This window comes from Takifugu rubripes, chromosome 5, assembly GCF_901000725.2.
Source record: "Takifugu rubripes chromosome 5, fTakRub1.2, whole genome shotgun sequence".
Lineage (NCBI taxonomy): Eukaryota > Metazoa > Chordata > Actinopteri > Tetraodontiformes > Tetraodontidae > Takifugu > Takifugu rubripes.
In genome coordinates this window covers 1,714,975-1,736,726 of record NC_042289.1, presented here as the reverse complement: position 1 = coordinate 1,736,726, position 21,752 = coordinate 1,714,975, and the positions used below count along the sequence as shown (strand labels likewise).

At 46.1% G+C, this 21,752-nt stretch overlaps 6 protein-coding genes across 13 annotated transcripts in view; 3 read left to right on the top strand and 3 right to left on the bottom strand.

Annotated features, from left to right (window-relative positions):
* The first annotated feature begins 177 nt into the window (after positions 1 to 177).
* On the top strand, positions 178 to 1,860 carry rrp7a (ribosomal RNA processing 7 homolog A). Its single transcript, XM_003964247.3, has 7 exons — positions 178 to 293; positions 376 to 518; positions 642 to 767; positions 988 to 1,111; positions 1,206 to 1,303; positions 1,383 to 1,587; positions 1,678 to 1,860. Exons 1-7 carry the CDS (start codon positions 230 to 232, stop codon positions 1,761 to 1,763), a joined length of 846 nt encoding a protein of 281 aa, XP_003964296.1. The 5' UTR covers positions 178 to 229; the 3' UTR covers positions 1,764 to 1,860.
* A 460-nt stretch (positions 1,861 to 2,320) lies between these two features.
* Positions 2,321 to 5,672, bottom strand: LOC105416397 (zona pellucida sperm-binding protein 4-like). 3 transcript variants are annotated; one of them, XM_011603538.2, is made up of 13 exons: positions 5,538 to 5,672; positions 5,326 to 5,440; positions 5,113 to 5,237; positions 4,587 to 4,704; positions 4,298 to 4,432; positions 4,038 to 4,210; positions 3,570 to 3,649; positions 3,367 to 3,500; positions 3,111 to 3,294; positions 2,895 to 3,039; positions 2,748 to 2,817; positions 2,544 to 2,675; positions 2,321 to 2,470 (listed from the first exon to the last, which is right to left on the bottom strand). In XM_011603538.2, exons 2-13 carry the CDS (start codon positions 5,372 to 5,374, stop codon positions 2,358 to 2,360), a joined length of 1,458 nt encoding a protein of 485 aa, XP_011601840.1. In that variant the 5' UTR covers positions 5,375 to 5,440; positions 5,538 to 5,672; the 3' UTR covers positions 2,321 to 2,357. The 3 variants fall into 3 exon arrangements, with proteins under 3 accessions (XP_011601840.1, XP_029691843.1, XP_029691845.1); XM_029835983.1 differs by having other exon boundaries at positions 5,326 to 5,565; XM_029835985.1 differs by having other exon boundaries at positions 2,544 to 2,672; positions 5,326 to 5,565.
* Positions 5,673 to 6,198: 526 nt separating this feature from the next.
* wbp2nl (WBP2 N-terminal like) lies at positions 6,199 to 10,140 on the top strand. 2 transcript variants are annotated; one of them, XR_003888433.1, is made up of 9 exons: positions 6,199 to 6,353; positions 6,835 to 6,943; positions 7,040 to 7,178; positions 7,579 to 7,671; positions 7,846 to 8,046; positions 8,204 to 8,314; positions 8,527 to 8,601; positions 8,816 to 8,892; positions 9,122 to 9,160. XR_003888433.1 is itself a non-coding variant. In XM_003964246.3 (8 exons), exons 1-8 carry the CDS (start codon positions 6,295 to 6,297, stop codon positions 9,173 to 9,175), a joined length of 843 nt encoding a protein of 280 aa, XP_003964295.1. In that variant the 5' UTR covers positions 6,199 to 6,294; the 3' UTR covers positions 9,176 to 10,140. The 2 variants fall into 2 exon arrangements, 1 of the variants encoding a protein (XP_003964295.1); XM_003964246.3 differs by lacking the exon at positions 8,527 to 8,601 and having other exon boundaries at positions 9,122 to 10,140.
* Positions 10,141 to 10,520: 380 nt separating this feature from the next.
* Positions 10,521 to 14,490, bottom strand: LOC101078231 (heme-binding protein 1). The gene is made up of 4 exons (XM_003964281.2): positions 14,115 to 14,490; positions 12,320 to 12,458; positions 11,843 to 12,023; positions 10,521 to 11,765 (listed from the first exon to the last, which is right to left on the bottom strand). Exons 1-4 carry the CDS (start codon positions 14,190 to 14,192, stop codon positions 11,588 to 11,590), a joined length of 576 nt encoding a protein of 191 aa, XP_003964330.1. The 5' UTR covers positions 14,193 to 14,490; the 3' UTR covers positions 10,521 to 11,587.
* A 506-nt stretch (positions 14,491 to 14,996) lies between these two features.
* On the bottom strand, positions 14,997 to 16,455 carry fmc1 (formation of mitochondrial complex V assembly factor 1 homolog). Its single transcript, XM_003964245.3, has 2 exons — positions 16,271 to 16,455; positions 14,997 to 15,545 (listed from the first exon to the last, which is right to left on the bottom strand). Exons 1-2 carry the CDS (start codon positions 16,397 to 16,399, stop codon positions 15,342 to 15,344), a joined length of 333 nt encoding a protein of 110 aa, XP_003964294.1. The 5' UTR covers positions 16,400 to 16,455; the 3' UTR covers positions 14,997 to 15,341.
* Positions 16,456 to 17,884: 1,429 nt separating this feature from the next.
* The window catches only part of grin2ba (glutamate receptor, ionotropic, N-methyl D-aspartate 2B, genome duplicate a), an 86,528-nt gene continuing 82,660 nt past the window's right edge, over positions 17,885 to 21,752 (top strand). Inside the window, exon 1 of one of the 5 annotated variants that reach the window (XM_029835981.1) lies at positions 17,885 to 18,055. The gene's annotated coding sequence lies outside the window, so the exon portion shown is untranslated. Of the gene's footprint in view, positions 18,338 to 18,594; positions 18,811 to 19,986; positions 20,340 to 21,752 lie in introns of those variants that run through there. The other 4 variants (XM_003964280.3, XM_029835979.1, XM_029835980.1 and 1 more) reach the window with 4 other exon arrangements.

Below are 21,752 nucleotides of genomic sequence, written 5' to 3'. Positions count from 1 at the left end.
AAATTGGTATGAGGGAAAAATGGTATCCGCCAATTAGTTGTACTTCCGGTGTCCAATGTAGTTTTCCCCGTCAACTGGACTGGGTTTCTTCTCTGAGAAGAAACCCAAAATTTTCTGGGTTTCTCTGAGAAGAAACCCAGTCCAGTTGACAGAAAACTACCTTGGATACAATGACCTGGATGACTGAGAATTTACACAGACTACTTCCGGTGTAAAAGGTCATGCCAAAATGGCGCCGTCCAAGAAGAAACACGCCAGAAACCAGTCTTATTCTCTTCCAGGGGGATTTACGGGTATTGTTCAATTAATCATTTTTACTGATGTTCTACCACTCAATTGCTAACTTCTGGGTCGTTTCCCTAACTTTCGTTTCAGTGTTAACGCTACAGTTCAATTCCGACAGCGCTGCCCAACACAATCTCTATGTCAAAGAGCACAAAGTCCGAGCCGAGAAGAGTTCTCACAGACCTATGGACCGAACCTTATTTGTGCTTAACATTCCTCCATATTGTTCCGAGGTACACTTGCTTTGGCTAGGAAGCTTACTGTCTCCGCTTTATGCTTTGTTTATCTTTTAAAATGCTAATATAAATCCTACACCCATGCTAAAATCGAGATGATTCCTCCCTTCTGTATTTCAGGGCATTGTCAAAGAATTGTTTTCGCAATTTGGCTCTGTTGTATCTGTGGAGCTGATGGATCACCCGAGCTCTTTACAGGAGTCTGGACCCAAACTATCCAAGTTCTTTAAACCAGTCGAAAAACAGGTAGACTTTTGTTTCTCCAGTAGTGTGATCATCCAACTTTGAAACATGCAGAATACATTTGGAACAGTAAACCAAAAATAACCAGCAGCACCAAGATGCCAAAGTGGGACGTACCGATATGTAATACCACTTTGGCATCTCGGCGTTGACAAGATAAGATTTGTTGTCAGTCTTACACCATTCTGGTAGTTTTATGCCCATATTTTTGTATTTTTTCTAGGGTTTCAAAGTGGGCTACATTGTGTTCCAGAAGTCCTCCTGTATATCAGCAGCTAAATCACACCCACATAATTCACCCTTGGTAGTTTGTACAGAGCAGCGTCCGGTCAGGACAGGAGTACAGAGTGAGTAACACTACAGCATCCATTTTTCATTTGAAACTGTGTAAACCTTTAGTTTACAGGTAAAAGTTGTACTTAATGCCGCTTTTTGTTTCAGAATGGATTCACAAGTACACAGAGTCTTTTATCCAACCAGAAAATCTCCAGGAAATAGTTGACTCTTTCATGAAAGAATATGACAAGCGGAAAGAGGAGGTGAGACCCCTGCAGACAGTTTTTACCATCACATCATCCTATTCGGTATATCCTTAACAGCTGTAATAATCTCTCATAGGAAACGGAGCGGCAGAGAAAAGAGGCCGAGAAGCAACACGAGGATGAGGAGGGCTGGGTAAAAGTCACAAGGGGAGCGAAGGTCAAGGCTCGCCCCCACAGCGAGGCTGTCAACAAGAGGACTCTGCAGAAAGAGATGAAGAAGAAAAACAGGAAGGAGCTCCTGAATTTCTACACCTGGCAGCACAAAAACACACAAAAAGAACGTAAGGAAATTTGCTATATTGTGTATTTTCTTTAACTGCAATTGAAAATCTAATGTGCACTAAGGAAACCTTGTACTCTCCCTTTTCCAGATATTGCAGAGCTAAGGAAAAAGTTTGAGGAGGATAAACAGAAAATAGCTCTGCTGAGAGCACAAAGAAAGTTCAAACCTTACTGAGTCAAGGCCACTTTTCCTCATTAGTGTATGTTTGGTTAAATATATACCGGAGCTTTGTTTTAATAAAACTATCAAGTTTGTTTTGTCAAAAAAAAAATTTGAATGGTTTTGTAAAATCATTGACTGTGTGTGACTCTGGTACACATATTCCATGAAAGAGTGAATATATATGACTTTGAAATGTTACCTTTCACTACATTTTTACATAATTACATGAGGTCAAATATATGTATAAAGCCTGCACTTTGGAGCCAAATGCTTTGGGAACATTTTATATATCTACTTCAGCCTTGTGCAGATTTTAAACTAATACTGAATGGACTGTGCCTTTATGTGCACAAAATATGACATCTCTTCTCATGCACAATCATGCTAAATATGCTTTAAGACACTGATTAAAGAAAGGTTGAGTTATGTAAAATGATGCTTTCACTAGTGAGTATTTTCTCATTGGTTGCCATGGAGAATCATTATTGGTGCATAATTAAGAACTATGAGAGTTGACTGAATTGGTAAGAATCTCAGATCTAAAGAAACTGGAATCAATACATGCAACATCAGGTAAAACAATTTATTGGGATTGTGAGTGATCAGTTAGGAACTTTGTGATTCTTGCTTCTTCCCAATGGAGGACCAGGCTGTTAACAACAGGATGAAAAGCACCACAGCACCAACAGCAGAAAGCATGTACAATACAACCTGAAACACTGAAACAGACACCTTATGACTGCCAAAATATTCCAATGGCCAATTGGAATTTAATTCCTCGTTAAAACTTACAGGCAGTTAGTTTCATGCAAGGAGTGTCCTCCAGTTCAGCGTCACTTGTCAGCAGCAGTGGACCCAGAGACACCAGCTCCACTGAGTTGGAGCCAGATGCTGCCTCTCGTTTCTGCCTGTCACTCTTAGCTGCTGTGAGAGGACAGGGGCGCATGTTTAACTCTGTCTTTGTGCTATATAATTATTATATCGCAGTACACGCACAGATGAGGGTGCATTGCTGTGCACAGGCAGCGTCATTGGTGCAAATTTCCACCCAACAGTAGAAGTATATCTGAAAGAGACATCACGCATTCATGTTTGCTGAAAAGTGGATGTATATCTGGAAACACGTGGATGTGGTTGTCTTACTTCCTCCATGCTAGGATGGCCTGTGTGTGGGTCCACAAATGCAAAGGTCTTCACATCAAACCTCCTGACCTGGGAGTGGGACGTGGTCTTCCCATGGTTGTCTACGGGGACAGAGCTTCTCATGTCGTCCAGAGGGTTGGGGCATCTGCACAGAGCGGAAAGATTAAGAAGTGCAGCCTGGTTTGCATCATCAGCGTGTGCGCTGCTGCCACTCACCCGTCATACAGCAGCGTCCATACAGAGTGTCTAGACACAGGGTAGGCAAAGCAATCCCTGACACGCAGGGAAAGCGTTGGGTCTGGGGACGGCTGAGCGATGGTGACCTCCACGTATGCTGCCTTACGCAGAGGCAAGGACAGTGGAAGCTGGTCTTCGGGCAAGAAGGATGTAAACGTTGAATCTAGAAAAACCAAATACAGCATTGGGGTTCTTCTCCGCAGCTCTGAGATGAGACAAAACTCTGTTTTATTACCTTTAGCTATTCTCATTAGCACTCTAAAGGATCCGAGTGCAACCACAGGTGGCCGATTAGTCACCGAGTACAAGGACCGCAAATTTGCAGCGGGCATTAAATCAGACGCCTCGTATTCACACTGAACCTGGAGACTGAAATCCCCAAACACATGAGCCCTGTTTGTTACTACAGACAAGTAACTCAACAAATAAAACACTCACCTAAAGGGGGACGTATTGGTTAAAGTTTTAGTATATCGCTCCTCCAATTCAACCTCATAGATCACCATGTCTCCCTCTACCTGAAACAAAACAGCCACAGATTCTTAACAGTCAACAGAATCTTTATTCACAATATAAATACAACACTATAATAAAATACAATATAAATCCAAAATGTTCATTTGTAATCATCAAATACATTTTTCACTCTACTCCGATTCTGATGAAAGTAATCTGGGAGTGTTTGAATTTACAATTCTGGGGAAAAACTAACACTTTTGTGAAATATGTAATTATAACTTTTTACTTATTACAACTTCATGGAATACTCCACAAGAAATAAAAAGTCAATAAAACCAAACACCATTTCTAGCTCTAACATATGGGTGCCAATATTCAGTCTCTGTTGACTAATCTGTAAATCCAGGCATCATTTCAATTCTGGACCTTTTTTCATTCTCGGACTACCTTCATTTTCGAGCCACAGTCCTTGAGTCCGATCTTGAAGACGGCCGTGTCGGGTGTTATGACAACAGGTAAACAGTGAGGATGGCCCTTAACTAGGAGGGCGCTGGGATCGATGGGCACTTCTGTTTCTGTTGCCTTGACAGAGAACACAAAGTGTCCATCCAGAGAGCAGGCTGCAGGGAAAAGGGGCGCTTTACATATAGAACAGCGCAGCTTTACTTCCACTCATGCCGATGTCATGGGATGAGCACCGATCTCACCATTAAGTCTGTAGAAGCACATAGAATCCTGCTCATCATAGCAGCAGCCCAGGTTGACGCACTCCTGGGGAGAAATGCTGGGCTGGCCGCAGTCCACTCGAAGAGATCTGTCTGTTTCACATTTCCCAGGCAGCGCTTGAGAGGAGGCACAATGTAAATACCCTGAAGTGAAGGATTTCATGACCACTAAAATCCCCCATGCAGCAACACTATAGAGTAAAAAGGTCCTACGCTTATGAAAGTAGTGACACCGCTTTGCTTCTGGGACCCGTCAGCAGTCTTCACTCACATGCTGGGATAAGCGGGGTCCCGTCGCTAGTCTGTATGAGAGGACAGCTGATCCTCACCCCGAGCCACTCGTCCTCTCCTCTCAGCTGAACTTCCAGTAGAACGACCACGTCATGGTTCTGTGGAGCAAAGGCCATGATAAATCACCACACTGCAGCTCCTTCTATAAAGTCAGTCATTGTTTATCGTTTCCCCAGTGCTGATTGTCATAAACTGAATTAATGCTCGATTACAATTATAACAACAATAACTAGATTGCTTGATTAAGTACTTGATTGTCATTTGTGTTTCTTTCCTCTGTGAATCATGCTACATTTAATTTTAATCCTTGCTGTTCTGCAGTCACATCTATATCTCAAATAATGAACCATTCAGCATCACGGTTATGATAAATGTAATGTCCCGCCATTATTTAAAGGAACATAAACTCTCCACCCCAAAAGAATTTGGAAATTTGGTTTTTCACCCGAGTTTTTAAAAGATAAATTGCATTATTATGTATGTTAGTGGGTCATTCATTGAATTACTTCTATATGTGCATAGCAGCTGTCATATCTGCTGAAGAATGAGATGCTAATATTCTTCTCTCTGCCCAGTCTCACTCCACAGGGGCCCTCTGACAGCGGCACTGGGATTCTGGCCCCTGATTTATCTAAAGAAAAAACAAACACAGACAGACAGCAGCGCGAATCCAATATAAACTAAAACTTAAACGTTTCCCCAACTTATTTTGCAGTTACCTTTAACGTGTATGTTACTTTTGACCATCGGGCCAAACGCAGCTCTCATCCTGCGGACAGAGCAGATGACCCTCGGCAGGGCCAACTGCTCCGCCCGGACCAAACGCCAACGGAGCTGCGCCAGGAAGAACAAATGAAACGAAATCAGAACAAGGTTTAAGCAACAATTCATTTTGCACTTTTAAATTTGTTCGCTAGTGCGGTTTAGGCACCGGAAATGTCGTCAGATCCTTTTTGCCTCCCGTGATTAGCGTTAATGAGCCGCCAGCTGTGCGTCCCAGCAGAGCATCCTGATGAAAGTCCTCTCTGTCTCAGGACACAGGACAAAAATGGCATGCAGCTCGGCTATGTAACAGGTTAAATTTAAGTGAATTAAATCTTAAATAATCTTGCATAACCCAGTCCTCTGGGCAGCGTTGTATTGCGTTCTTGCGTAACCCATCGTCATAAATCTTAATTGACGATGCGAGAGAGCCCTACAGGTTAAGGTCGAACAGCACCACCTATCGGTGCAAAGTGAACTGCAGTTGACCAAATCAGGACGCGCAGAATTAAGATCAAACCGCAAATATGATGATGAAACGATATGAGCGACTTTGTCAAAGCAGCCAACTATATTACAACCTTGTATTACTATTGCCCTCTACCAAATGCACTAATGGTCCTAGCTAAGTTGTTCAGTTATCTTAAGGTTCAACAATTTCCATTCGCGGGGGACAACAGATCTCTGCTCAAGTACGCTGTTTGATGTTTTGTGTCATGTTCACGATCAAAAAAATAGTAGAAAATAAAGTTAGAAGAAGATACTTGAGTAAAAGGTTAAATACTACTATTAATGAGATTAATGATGATGTATCACATGTTAATCCCGAGGTGTCAGCTGTGTAGTGACGTAACACCGAGGACGTAACCAGGACACCACCGTCATCAGGCCACAGCAAACGCGAAGAGAGCTGAAGACTCCCAAACATGGCTTTTAATCAGAATCATTCGCAAAACGGTGGCGTTCTGATTAACAACGGAGAGAGGTCTGTGTGTCATGTCGCGTTTTTGTTCGTAAAAGGGAATCAAAATGGTCGGAGTCGCCTCTGTTGCTAGCTTGTTTACCTCCCACCTCAGTGCGTAGTTATAATAATGCTAGCTGTTAGCTGGCCTGGTCGTTGTTAGCATAGCTGGCGTATAATTGAGGTCTAAACGGACCCTGGAAGTTATCACACGGAGTGACAACACCTCTCTATGTTGTTTTAAACCTGGCAATAGGGTTTAAATAATGGGTAGCTGTACACACTTCTTGTGTATTAACATATACCCACGATTAAATAGAACGTTGGCGAAGTTTCATAACCGGAAGTAGCTCCAATTTAAATGTTTGTCATATTGGCCCAATCGGAAATTCATCATATTCAGCCTTAATGACATAGTTCATTCTCATACGTGTTTGAATAATCACACACTTGAGTTGCATAAATATTCGTTTCTCTTTTATTGAAATATGTTTTGATATGTTAGTGTTTTAAGAGAGTGCAAGAATGTGGAGCTGTCGTTCAGCGATGTCGCCTGCAAATCCGACCTGCTGAGGGGGTCCAAGAAAGGCACTATTTACCTGACACCATACAGGGTACGTGCATGTCACAATCAAATGTGAAAAGCTAGCATTATACTTTGTACACACCACTGTAACTCTGCTTTCTCTCCCCCTCATCCATTGGCGTAGCTGCTGTTTGTGAACAGTAACACCAAGGACTGCCTGGGTTCAGCTATGTTTCCCTATTATTTGATGAAAGGCTGCAGCATTGAGCAGCCTGTCTTTGCAGCCAACTACATTAAAGGGACATTGTCAGCAGAGCCTGGTGGTATGTTGCCCTTTGTTATTGCTCATAAATGGTTGCTAGGATCTGCTTTTAAATGCAGCTTATCTTCTTTAGTTGTTTCTCAAGTCAGCCACCAAAACAGAATAAATATATTTCAGGTGCGCAGTGCATTGATTTTTCTGCAAAAATTCCTGTGAAATAAAAATTTCAAAATGTAAAGCTTTTTACAGGTTTTACAGTAAATTAACTGGTTTTTGTTTCATATACCAGAAAGCACCCCACTGGTGGTAGTGGATTCTTTAATAAACGTCTTGTGAATACAGTTGAAATATGCTAGATTGTGTTAAAATATATTGATCCATCACCCCTGTTGACAATCACATGGAACACTGGTTTAGGTGGGTATTTATTTGCTTTATTTCATATTCACTTGCCTCATCAGGTGGCTGGGAGGGGGAAGCTAATTTCAAGATGTCATTTCTGAACGGTGGAGCCATAGAAGTGGGACAGCACCTCTTCAAATTGGCTACAAATGGTTTGTGCCTAGTTCCATCACTGTTATCCACAGCTTTAAGTATCTTTCAAGATAACATTCTCCGTTTAAGATATAATTTATTTAAACGTTGGCAACATTCAGTGAGGCCATGTGATCCTGGATGTGTCAGCTTTCAGTCCGCGTTCAAAAGGCCTCTTATTTCCATTGTTTTAGCTTCTCGTGCTGCTCCAGCACAAAACGGGGCTTTTGCCTACGGCTATCCTTCCCCTAGTATGATGAACGGCCCACCTCCCGCTGCCCCCCCCAGCTATGTCTACCCACCACCTGGTCAACAGAATGGGTTCTACCAGGGTCCTCCTCCTCCTGCTGCTGCAGCTGGCAACATGGGCTATCACTATCCAACCACCCCAACAGGTAGACCACTTCACTTTTGTTGTTAGGACATTGATAGAAGTGCATGATTTAGTGTTTCAGGGGACATATTTTTCTCAGTTTCTGCTGGCTAACTTTTTATAGACATTCCAACCTCTTTTACAATGCCATTTTCCCCTTGGGTCCTTTTGTGTTCCAGGAATGTACCCCCATGTGGTTGATTACATGGCCCCACCTCCTCCATATCCAGGGCCACCTCCAAACTGGGTCGCACCACCCCAGAACTGGACACCAACAGCACCACCTTCAGGTTTGTTTCCCTCCTCTCTTCATGTCTGTGTCACTGCACCCGTCAGATGTGATCTGCCTCTTTCTCTCTCTTATCCTGAATCACACTGAATCATGTCTTAACCCCCCCCCCAAAAAAGGCTGCATCGCCGATGTCTCATCTGATGCACGTCAAAACTACAAAAGTTAAAACTTCCCCTCTCTGTTTGTGTCCTCTTTTCTCACACCTCGCAGATTAGTGTGTAGCTGTGGGTTGAGCCTGGAAGCGTGCTCTGATGCCAGTTTGGTGTATCTTTATTTTAGAGAGAGGTAGAGTAGGTGCACCCGCGTGTCCTTCGGGCGATCGGGTGGATTATCTTTGTGGAAAATTCTGGGAGCTGTCAAGTTGTGCTTGAGATGACTAATAGTGGACTCTCCCCCTTAAAGTGTCAGCAGCTGTAGCGCCTGCTCCTAAATATGTTCAGCGGGTTATTACTGCCCCTGTTTAACTCCCTGTCTTTGTCACATCTTATTTTCCGCACAGGTAACTCCAAAGCAGCTGAGGCGGCAGGCAGCGCATATTACAACCCCAACAACCCACACAATGTGTATATGCCTATGGTGAGTCTCCCTGTTGTCATGTTCTGGTTTTGTTTTTAAAATTTTAAACCTAGTTCCAGCTTGTTTCTCCGGTATATTATTAAATACACTCTTCCTGTCACTAATGATGCAGCCAGTTCCACAAAATGCCATCCTCCTGAATGTTCTAGGAGTAATTGTGATATCTATTTTTGGTGGTTCAGTGTCTGATATTGTGTTAATCGTTCTTCTGTCTTCAATGTCCGTGCAGGAGCGGCCTCCACCATACGCACCTCATCCAGACTCTGACAAGAAAAGCAACTAAGGCTGAGCCAGCGCCACTCCTTCCACTTCCTCTCCATTCTAAATCTCTTTAAAACGAACTAACGATGATGTTGACTGTAGGAAAGAATATGCAAGTAATAAAGGGCTGAAAGACATCGGATGATTCATCAATGGAAATTATCTTGAATAGTGGAGTGTAGAGTTACTTCTGGAGCATTCGCATCATTTGACTTGGGCTAATTTCAGATTTCTTTTTGAACCTGAAGGATCCATGTTGGAGGCGAGAAAAAGAAGGCAGTGAGGGGAACGAATTTCAAACACTTATTACCAAAAATGCGTTTTACCAGTTTCTTTATTGCAGTTTCCTTATTAACAACCAGTGGGTTTAAGTTGATTTCTTGTCCAGCTACTGACGCAAACACAGTATTGCTCTTAAAATCTTGTAATTCATGTTGGGGTTCACATTTTACAGCCATGACCAGTTTAATCACATTTAATACACACTTTAAAGGTTTTTGCTGTGAATATTAATCTGGTTTTTAGAGGTAAAGGGGGACCTGGGCAGATTTCTTAGATTATATTGTGAGAACTGTGCAATATTTCAAGCGCTGATAAGAAGGTTAAAGGTGACAGGCTGGAGTTACCTGAGTGACCCAGTGCTCTGCTCACAGCTTCCTTTGTATTCATGTATGCAAAGCCAAGCTGAAAGCAGAAACTCTGGGTTATCGCACTCGTGTGGGGTTACTGGACCCATCCGTGTGTTCTACTGGGGAGTTTTCTGAATGGATCGTTTTCATTCCTGTTTAACGGAGGGCGGAGGGGCCAGCGGGCAGCGTTAGCGCGCCGCTCGCCGAAAGGACGTTTTTTAGTCTTTTGCCCCCCCTTTGTCATTGTAAGTTCTTTTAAATTAATTAGATGTCTACGTATGAATCTCCTTGCAATCATTATTCATCTTTCTGAAGTCTTTCTTTCATTTAAAGAATAAATATGTTGGTTAACAACGTATTCGTATTGCTGTTTTATTCATCTGAAATGCACTTCAAGACACATTCTGCATCTGGGACACGTCACTCTTGTTTTTAAAAGAGTGGATTTAGTCTTGAGTGATACTGAATCATTAAAGATTAATAGTCGTGGAAATGTAAAAGGCGAGAATGCAAGTTTAAAGGGCAACATTTGGACAAAATCTTTACCAAGTTCTTGGCTCATCAAATCCACATGGATAGGAAAAGTAAGAAAGATGTCATTAAATATATACTCTAAATCTAAAAAAAACCCCTTCATATCAAGTGATTTTGATTAAATGCAGTGTCATATTTGGGTTAATCAGGCATCAGTATCTCGTTTTCAATCCCAAAAAGAAAAAACTACACGCACACAAAACCGACCTTTGACCTTTGAACCAAGCACTACTGTATTTATTGTCTGAAATGAGATCACAGATGCTGTACAGATGTTTCACATAACACCAATGGATCCATAAAGACAACGTAGTCACAAAACACAAATTCCACTACACACAACAGCACAGCGCCCATCACCTCGATATAGATAAGATATGTTTATACATATATATATAATATAGCTCAAACTCTATGGCTCGTTCATTTCTGGTGCTAAATTTCTTTTTCTTTTACACAAAACAAATGTTGACTTGTTTTTCCTGCAGTAGCCTCCTCCTGAGCCATCAGCCGGGTTTATTATAGTTGAAAGATTGTAGAAAAAGTGCTACTAGGATTCTAAAACTGGGGAAGAAGCATGATGTGAAGACTGAAATAAATATACATACATGAATAAATACAGTTGTATGAACGCAGATTCAATTGATTCTTATGTTTTTTTTAAGCTTTTTTGATGTAGATTGTGCAAGGGTGGAATGTTTTCATCGTTCAGTGAGGGGGGAGATAAGATAAAATTCCATTCTGCGGCCGATTTTCAGCCTTCTTCCCAACCTTTTCTGAAAACCCTCTCTGTGTTTTAACCTCTCATCTTTATCATCATCATTTTACCAAGAGTTCAGGTCTGTAAAACAGAAAAAGTTCACTTTTTCCTGCCCCTCGTCCACGCTTGGAGCATTGCCTCCTTTCTGGTGGTCCAAAAAGTCATTTGGATTTTTAAACTTTACACTACTGATATTTAAAGCAGCTGATACCCTGACAGTTTATTCCCGACTGAAATCTGAAAAACATACAGGCACGATGCCAAGGACGAATACGTGCCTGGTTTCTTCTGTAAAGCTGAGAACATATCTAAAAACACGATGAAGATGGTCCACAATACAACGTATCCATGTTCCATTAAGGCTTAAATTCAATAAACGCCTAAAAACAAAGGGCGATAATTGAAAGAGAGGAAAAATAAATGAAGCTACTGTGAAGTCTAAAGCGTCCACTTGCTCCCGGGCCTGACCTCCGTGCGTTCTTACCCAGCTCTGCTGTCAGCGGGAAGGTGCTTAAGGCTCGTCCTGCAGGAACCACACCTCGTTGCAGCGGCCGTAAGGCTTGAGCGGCGGGTCGTAGCTGCAGCAGAAGTACTGCTTGCGCTGGAAGGGCGCCGTCTCCCCCAGAGTACGCGTCAGGCGCAAGGCCTCCGCGCGGTACTCGCCCTCGCCCGCGAAGCCCCCGAACTGTCTGTGAACGAGAGACGATCCGGTGTGACCTCAGCACGGACTTTATTACGGTTCCACCTTTTAGGAGGAGACGCTTACAGCGCGTAGACGGTCATGCCGGGCCGGTCCTCGATCTTGATGGCGGTGTCAGTGGGGGTCGGGGGGCTTTGCTGGTAGATGGTGGGAATACGGATGGCGACGATCAGGCGGCGAGACAGAACCCCGTCGTTCCGTGGGTAGACCGTGATGATGGTGGGCGTCGCTGTGCCCATGGCCTCGCCTGATTAGAGTTGGGACACAACGAGTCATTGAGGTCTGTTAACCTCCATTATAGTAAGTTCGCTACCTGGATCGTGCACGTATGACAGAGTGTTACACTCATCTGCAGCACACACTTTTTTACTTAATGTAGTAGTGCTAGCTAGCTTGTTTAGCTTGGTATAAGAGGGTTGTGAGGTCTGGAACGATGCATTTCCAGTTCATTTTCAGAGGAAACGCAGATCTCCTTCAAAACAAGTGGAATCATTTCGTAGTGTATCGGGGAACTTTAACACATTACCTAGCGTCCCGAATTACCTTGTTCGTTGCTCCCGCCGATGTACATCAGCAGCTTCCTCACCAGCTCACCTGAGATTTGGTCAAAGGTTCGACCTTCAGAGGAGATGGTCGCAAATTTGGCCCCATCGTACCGCCGTACCTCAAAGCTAACTCCGTCCTGTAACAGCACAGCAGAACATGTCATCGACTTGAAGAACGCACGCGCAAGCTGTCCCCCCGTGCGCAGGGTCTGCAGGGCATGATCCAGCTGTCAGAAAACATCTGTTCATGGACATAGCTGTTCAGGCTACATACTAAAGTGCCAGGCTGCCAATTTCACTATCAAAGTGAGGACACTGGGGTATTGAGATTTCATTCTGGCTGTTTAAGGGTTAAAAGGTCAAGGTTACATATGGGTTAGGGGCTGGGGATGCGTTCTGTCATTTGGTGTCTTCATAATGGTAGAAATACAAATGTGTGTGTGTGTGTGTGTGCGTGTGTGTGTGTGACAGCACATTTGTGGCATGTTCGAAACTAATGTGAGCAGCCAAATAATGAGATGCAGATGTCACAAACACATTGTGATTTAATTTCTTCATGTTCAGTCAGCCTACAGAGAATAATGGGCAAGAAATGCAGTCTTACATAACAGTACACACACACGCACGCACGCACGCACGCACGCACGCACACACATTTGCCCCCACCCCCCAGGCCCACAGCGTTAACATGATGCAACAGAAAGTATGGCCAAGCGGGGCAAATGTGGAGCACAGCCATTCGACTAGATTGAACTCTAAGGTCTTTCTGAATGAATCCGGTCACCATAAAAGACACACGGAGTCAAATCAAGCTGCTCGTTCCATCAGTTGGAGTGGCTGCTGCTGCAGATGATGCACAACTGTGCACATGATCTCACATCCACGTTTTATCTCAAATCATCCCGTCCCGCCTGCGAAATGTGAAAACTCTCCCTCTGCGACTGCAATTAAGAGTTCCGCTCATTACTTGTCCTGTCAGAGGACCCACCATGAACTGCGTGGGGGCCCTGACGCCCCCCCGGTGTGACTCATTTGGCTCTGGTGTGTCTGTGTGTCGGGTCGGTGTCTCATGGCAGCTCAGCCAACAGTGCTAATTACCCTGTCTGAGCCAAGGAACCCAAAGGTGCCTGGACACCGCTGTCACGGCCTCCTTGTCATGATCTCCCCTAATAGCTGTGGCCGCCTCTGAGCTGAACTGTGCCCGAGCGTGGAGCCAAACACGCGCTCTGTATTCTGTGTCAGGTTTGATTAAGAATGTAGAGGTGTCGCGCTGCTCTGCGGATCAGGTGACCAGCTCTGATTTCAGCACCTGATGTTTTAAAATCTGGCCCGAGCCCTGGTTCTGAGGGGCGCCTTCATTTTTATGGCCTGCAGGGTCACGCGTGTAGATCTTTGTGATCTGTGCGTCGTGACTGCCCGTGTGCGCGTGAATGGGTCCGCGCGGCGAGGAGACCTTTTGACCTATAAAGCGGGTCAAAAGGTCAGCGGGCACCGCGTGTCTCCTCTGTCAGTGACTTCATCGGGTCACACCTGAGCTCAGCTCCATCCCCAACACGTCCTCATCCGGCACCCTGCGGGTTCGTGCACGCGCACGCGTCAGGCGCAACAGCGGGAGAGGCAAACATGGTGTGCGCGCTGATAAGCAGAGGTGGAGGGGATGAGGAGGGGAAGGTCAAACAAGGGCTTCCACTTTCTGGAGCACCTTTTGCCAAAGTGCGCGCAATCTGCGTGACGCGCAAACGGAGCCCAGAACTGTCAGAAGTGACCGGAAGCTCCGGTCCAACGTCTCTTACCTTGGTCTCACTGCTGAGGAGGATATATTCCGTCTTCTCCGTGTTTCCAAACAGCGAGTTCTTGATCATGCCGAACATGGCGGGTCCCTCTTCACCCCTTCGCTTCTCCCTCTTAATCTGTGACCTCTCTCCTCCTGCCTGGAGCCGGGGTTTGCGCTCAGCCCCCCGGGTGGCACCTGTAACGTTCCTGTCCAGATGTTCCGAGGCGCAGATTCCGGAAGGGCTGCGCTCAGTGCCGCTGAACGCGCAGCTTCGCCCTGGATTCAATCGAAAATCCCGATCCTCTAGGCGGACAGGAACCGCTGCTGACTTCTCACCCCTGGTCGGACCGAGGAATGAGCGCGTCAGGCTCCAGTGCTGCGGCGGGTGGAGTCTCCACCCACCCCCCCTCCCCCTCTGCTCATCCCCACTTTCAAGTATCTGCTTTCTCTAGAACATCTGTCCCTCACGTCACCGTGGCATCCGGATGACATCAAATGGACTTCCACCGTTTTCCATCATTTCACCCAACTTCTCTCCATTCTGTTATAAAACAAACAAACAAACAACAGCCTGTCCGGTTCCGAAGGACTGGTGGAAAAGCGCGCTTGCATCCGTCCTTTTGCGCAAAACGCATTTGGACACAAGCCGTTGGTCTGTCAGGACGCATCGGCGTTTCTTTCCGCGGCAAAGCGCGTTGGTTCGGGGGCAACGCGCTAGTTGCGCCCCCTCCTGTCACTGTGAGTTGCTTGCTCGGGGGAGGTCTATTTACGTTCACGCCGGGGGCAAAGTTAGTCACTACTGGAGAGTTACAGGAGGCAGGATGGGCTAATTTAATGGGGGGGGGGAAAAAGAGAGCTGAGAGTTGGACAGTGGACAGCGGGGAGGAAAGTTTGACTCCACTCAAGCTGACATGTGCATTTATTAAGGGAAATATGGAGAATCATCGCCTAAGTCAGCAAAATGAATGTATTAAAGCAGCTATTTCACCTTTCTGGTTGCTCTGGTACTAATTATACAGATTTATATTGCAATAGGAATGAATAAACCAACATATAAATATATTTGCAGTACATCATTTTATGCTTGTTTTCAGCGAGACAATTATGTACAAAATATTGACAGAAATATAGGTTTAATCACAGCATGTCTTCCCGATTTCTGCCCCAGCAGAGCAACCAAGAAGCTGCACGCAACACAGAAATAGTCCAAGTGTCCCCGAAGAGACGGCGTTCCTGCCCCGCGGCCTTACTTCTCCCAGCCTTTCCCCCCCGGCTGAGTGGGCAACCGGAGCCCCACCACCCCGGCCACTTCCTCCGCGCTTCGCTCTCCTTTGGCGTGGTAGATGTTGTGCAGGACCAGGTGGTTCCTGGTAGACACCAGCAAGCACAGGTAGGTTTGGGAGTCGTGGTGGGCCTCCTGCACAGCGCGGCAGTGGCGTTCGCTCGTCACCTGTTTCAGAGGAAGTGGAGACGAAAGCTTTAAAAGTCCTTAAACGGACAGAAAATGCAATTTACCACGCCACAGCTTAAATTCAAGTGAATCATTTTTTATTAACAACTCTTTTTTTGGTCACATCCCTGGACAGAAGTCCTCATAGAGATGTTGCCATCGTGGCTGCACAATGTTCTTCCATGGATAAACATGGGATTTAAGCCTACGTTCCTCCACCAAGCAGCCCTGCTGTGTTGTGAAGGATCACAAGCACAAACGGAGTGGTTCCACACTCAGCAAGCCATTCTTTTATACAGTCCGCAATTATTTTAGGAAATACCTTGTTCCTGTAAATACGAAAAACATTAACTACTTGGGTCACTTGCATTTGTGTACCCAATTCCAGCAATTGTCACAGTACATAATATTATACTCTGGTAGTCTTTTAAGAAGGTTTAAGATGAGAACTATATTAAGATTGGCTATGCTATGACCATTTGCTGCTAGCTAGTTAGCGTGTCCTTCTGTCACCTTGCATTAGCCATTTTTAAAAAATCTCCAATATTCACTATCAAACATTTCTTTAAGCATGTGAAATATGCCAACATTGAATGTCTATTAAAGTCTTACTAAAATATCAACAATAACAAAACAAAGTTACACTGGCTTGGCTAACGTTTACAATGCGGTTTATATAGGTAGTGAGCTAGCTAACATTTGCCGGAGCGCAGAGCAAGACTCGCCTTATTTTTACGAAACTGTTCCATGACATAGTTGTAGGCCGCTGACTTTTTGTAACTCGGCCCCTGAATTGCACGTAATTCTTTCAGTAACCCGCGGCAGACTCGCAGAGGAGACGACAGCGTCGCCATCACCGCTCGGTGTTCGGGACGACGCACAGGGAGCCAGGCCAGCTTAATCGACCGCCGCACCGTCGAGCGCAGCTCTGCATATTTACCACTAGGGGGCGACGTCCCGACGCCAATTCAACCGCTACCTGCTGCGTGTGTGCAAAAGATTTTCCTTGCGACAATTTTAAGGTAATTTGAATTTCCCCATAAAAACAGCAACAGGTAAAAACGAGCCCACCTCGTCTTTGTGCTTTCTGTGAATGCAACTAATGAGAGTGTGTAAATTAGTGTAATTGGATAATAATTTCACAGCTGTGAGCTAATCCGTCCAGCACTCATCCAAATTAGTTTTGCTAATTGTGTGAGCTCACAATTGTTAGCTCAGTTATGATTACCCTATGATAACAATTGATGTTTTCAAACTCAACATCTGAACGCCTTTGGGCACCCATGCACAAATAAATATTGAAAATAAAGTTTTATTTTGCATTTACAGTACACACATATATGCACACACAGTATATACGTCCATGATGACGTATATTTGTTAATCAAAGTGTGCAGCACTCTTGGGTCATGTATTTTTGGCTCTGGTTCAAGTCCTCTTTGATTCCATGTAGAATTTGACTGATCTTTGTCAGAGATTTTAGTGAATAAATGTGAGAAGTTCGTGTCGCACATCTTCGTCTTTACAGCAGCAAAGCTGGAAGTGACTTTGTGTGACATTGGGGGGGGGTTGCAGGAAATATTGCCTGGTCAACCATCATGTTCCAGTGGGAGCAACATTCCAGTTTTCACCCTGTTGCCCTCCGTCCCTCTTCCTTCCATCAAAGCAACCTGAAGCACTCCTGAAAACCAATTTTTCCAATTTTGTTAGTCCAATTTTGGTGTTTAAATATTCAAACTCTACTGTTTTGGTGCAATTCTTACGGGAACCGTTCGTGCAACAATGGCGGTTACCCCAGCACATGCTCTTCTTCTCTGCATTTGCTTTAACAGCCTTCTCACTGACACAACCGGGAACTGGCAGTATTGACAAGCGGACACCACAAGCGCACCAAAACCGACATATCCTCACAATTTCCGCGCCAAAGCCAGGAGCGAAGCACTGCAGTGGTTATTGGAGAGCGATCATCTGTCACCATGGCAACGTCGAGTTTAACTTGGCGGAAGACGGAGCAGGCTGTGAAGCGACCACCTTGTGTGCAGGGTTGGATACATCTGAGCAGAGGCAGCATTTTATTTACCCAGAAGATGGGACCCCCCCCTCCCCCCCAGCAGCAGGGGGTTCGTCCGGGGGATATCAGCCCCGCTGTTGATCATCGACTGTAGAGGGAGCCACCGTGTTATCGGCGGCGCACCGGTTTGGTTCCTAGACATTTGTCGAAAAGCGCCCCTCTACCCTCCCTCCCCCTCCCTCCCTCACAGCCTTTCAATGAATACTAATGCAACGCGTGGGCCCACCTCCTCTCCCCTCTCCTCTTTTTTTTTCCCTCTCTGGCAGGGCTGGGCGGGAGAGGGGAGACGGAGCAGTTCCAGCTCAGTATCCTTCCTCATGAGGCAGGCAGCGCTCGACTAGCAGCAGCCCCAGTGTCTTTTCTTTTTTTTTTTTTGGACTTGGCTCCCCCTGGGCAGCGGTGAGACTGTGCGTTGCTGCTGCAGCGATGCCCAACCTGTGTGAGTGGCACCTCAAATCAGAGCAGACCTGAGAGGGAGAGGGGGGGGGGGGAAAGAAGGACGTCTCTGCCCGCTTCTCTCTCTCTTTTTTTTGTCATCTGGATGGGCAGTGTTTTTTGGAAGGGGAGACAGAAGAAAGCAGAAGGCAGCCGGGGAAGGGGAGCAACTGGCGGCAGCCAATCCCCCCTCCCGCACACAGACTGGAGACAACGGAGGCCACCGGAGTATTTGCTTTTATCTTTCGTTTTTTGTTCTTTTTCTTCCTCATCGCGCTGCTGGGAGGTGCTTTACCTTTTCATCTGCTCGCTCTCTCGGTCCTCTGTCTTCTCATCTATTTCGCCATTTACCTGGTCAACAATTTCTGCTGTGTATGAGCCAGACGAGGAGGGAGGGAGAGCCAGAGAGAAAAAAGAGGAGGGGGAATTTTTTTGGCCCCTTTTATTCTCTTTTTTTCCCCCCCCTCACCCCCTTTTCATTCATCCTCCCCTCCCTATACATCGCTGTCTCCCCCCTCTGTGCAGCCCACGCTCCCCCCCGCCTCCCTCCACTCCCCCTCCGCTGCCTAACTTTTTTTCCCCCCACTCCACCTGTGTTTTCATTTATTTGCTTTAGAGACACTTTGACTAGCTTTGCTTGTGATTTCTCTTTATGCCTTTTTCAATTTTGTACCTTTTCCTCCCCCTCCCTCTCTTTTTTTCCTCCCTCCATCCTATGCATCTGCATCTTTTTCGGGCGATCCTTAATTCTGACCATAGGTAGGTCTGCTTAGTGTTTCAGTGTTCGTCTCGAAGTCTTTGTTCATTTTCTCTGTGCGACTCGTTTTTTCAAAGTGTATTTGAAGCACACACACACACACACACACACATGCACACGCCGGCCTGGAATCTAGCTTCGATATCATCACGGTTCCCCTCCCATCTGGTTAGATTCTTGCCTCATACCGTGTCATCCTCACGTCACACCTCCGCCTCGCATCATCCGTGCCTTCCGCCCCTCTATCGGGCCCGAGACCGCGGCGATTGTCGCGGGCCGCTGCCCCGGGATCATCATGTCCATGCTGTCGCACAACAAAGTCTGTCCTCTCATTAAAAACAACCCCCCCACACACACACACACATACACAAGCCTGTCACCCACACCTTCATCATCACATGTCATCTTGGTTAATGCCACAGGCAGTGGTGGATGTGTGAATGTGTGTGTGTGTGTGTGTGTGTGTGTGTGGATGGCAGGGGGGTCCAGACGGAACCTTACAAGTGTGAGTTGGATTTGCATTTAAAGTGAAGGTCAGGCTGACGCACAAAAGCCCGGTTCATGAGTGACGGCGGTTTGAAAGCCAGCCCTCGTCTGTTCACTCGGGGTGTCATCTGTTCATACACTTCCCTTCTGCTTCCTCTCTTCCTCTCTCTCTCCATCCCTCCATCTTTGGGAACCGTCACTGCAGACAAACACAAGCACTCAGAGGACGGGCTGGAAAAACATCACCCACCTCAATCGTGACCTTTCCCGCTCACTGTCTTCATCCCTTTCCACTTGTTTTTCCTCCTCCACTAGGCCCACTTCCATCCCACCGTTAGTTCTCCTGGTTCTTTCAGCGGCTAAATTCCACTTCCTGTCGCTCTCCCATCACTCTGGCGCTGCTGTTTATTTTGCTCCGTGGTGACATAATTTTTGCAATCCATCACCTTGACTAGCTCCATTTATCTGAAACACCCGAGGCCGATTATTCACGATTATGCTTCTGGGGGGGAGGAAAGAGGACGAAAGGGTTGGCGTGAAAGTGCGGGGTTATTTGGGACTACGTGCTGGTGAAAGAGGCACAGCTTTGGAGAGATACTCAGCAGAGTAGAGCAGAGAACACACTCACTTCCTTGCTCATCCCCCCTTAAGATTCTTTTATAGGGGGGGGGGGATGGCTCTCCTCCTCTGTACATGGAGATAAAGTGAACTGGGACTTTTGAGCAGCCGTCATGATAGAGACCCTTAGGATTTAGGTGGTTTTCCTGTGGAATTGCTCCTAAAATCCTGATCTGCAAATTGAATTTGATCGAAAGCTGCTCCAAATTCGGGCCACAGCTTCGTTTGACTCTTTTTGTAACAGCCTGAATCTAATGTCAGTGTTCTTTTTCCTCGACTATTGAATCTTAACGGGATTTGACCGATGCGGATTAAAGTCTCGAGCTTCGTTTTGTCTTTTAGCCGATGCGCTAGAGTTCCTCCAGCCCGCAAAGTTGAGTACATTCCATGTCTGCTTTTTGTTGTTTTTCGTCGGGGGCTTACGCGGGTGAGTACTGGAACTCCACACATGCTTTCGCTGTTGCGTATTCGGGATGATGCCGATTGGATCCGCTTTTGACTTTTGCATGCGTGCAGATGCATCCTGGGTATGTGCGCAACGTTGGGGTTGAGCAGAATTTAAGTGGATGTTGGCGGATTATCAGAGATCAGCAATTACCCTCGCACCCCTCCCATGAGCCTTTAATTCTCCTCCTGATGCACCCTGGTCATGTGACAGGTGTGCTCTCAGGTCTGATATGCCCATATCTCATTTGCACCTCCCAAACCAGTGAGGCAGAAGGATCAGCCTGCCTGTTCCATGCTGCTCCACTTTTCTAACTAAAGCAGAGGTGTGTGTGTGCGTGTGTGTGTGTGGGTGTGTGTGTGTGTGTGTGTTCATGCCTGCAGCACATTAATATAGAGTCAGATCAATAAAGGTATCTCCACTAAGACACCGACTGCATGTTCCCTTTCTAAATATAGTTATTTTATCCACTGTTGTGAAAGCAGGAGTTCATCATCTCCTGCAGCAGAGCGCACATTCACAGCCGCTCTCTGACACGCGTGCACGTCCACCTATCCATCACGGTGCCGTGGCGATTGACCCTTTTTCTCTGATTAACTTTCCCATCACTTGACTGACAGCGGTTTGGATTTACACCAAGTGTGTGTGTGCGCGTGCGTGCATGGGCGGAAGTACAGTCAAGGTTACGTAGCTCAACAAACCACCTGGGACCCGCTCTCCTAACCCAGGACTATTAGCCGTTCAGCTTTGGCCCCCTCCTGTAGCGCACCCTCGATCCCAGGCAACGTGTCGAGGCGTTGCGGGGAAACTGACGCCACTGACACCCCCCCCCGACACTCGCCAATGCTATAGTCATTAAAAGCACCGCGCGGATGCCTGCACGCCTCTCGATGCACCTGATCCAGCCACGCTGATGACACTTCAGAGCGCGTCCAGGTGGCAGAGCGGCCATTCAAATGAGCGGCTCAGCAGATGCCTGCAGCTGAGCCGTGGTTAAAGGATTCTGGTCAGGGGGGCATGAAAGACCACCTTCTTTTAACGGGCCTGGAAAATTGACCTGCAAGGTCATCTTTATTGCCAAGGATTAATGCCCCCACCTGAAAGTGACAGCCGGGCTAATGCGTGACGCCATCTCTCTCTAAGAACTGACAAACCCCACCTTCCACGTGACGAATGTTTGGGAAAGTATCGACGCCCTATTTTATTGAACGGTAAATTTCAGCGGCCGGGCTGCACGTTCAGCGTTCGAGGCCCCCTCCCACCCCCTGTCAATTCCAAGAGTTTTAAAAGAAGCGTTTGACGGCAGGGGCTTATGTGGAAACGAAGTCTGCCCGGAGTCTGCAAACAGAGCTTAAGAGATTTCGCAGGCACCGTGTGTGCAGGCGTCATTGATAA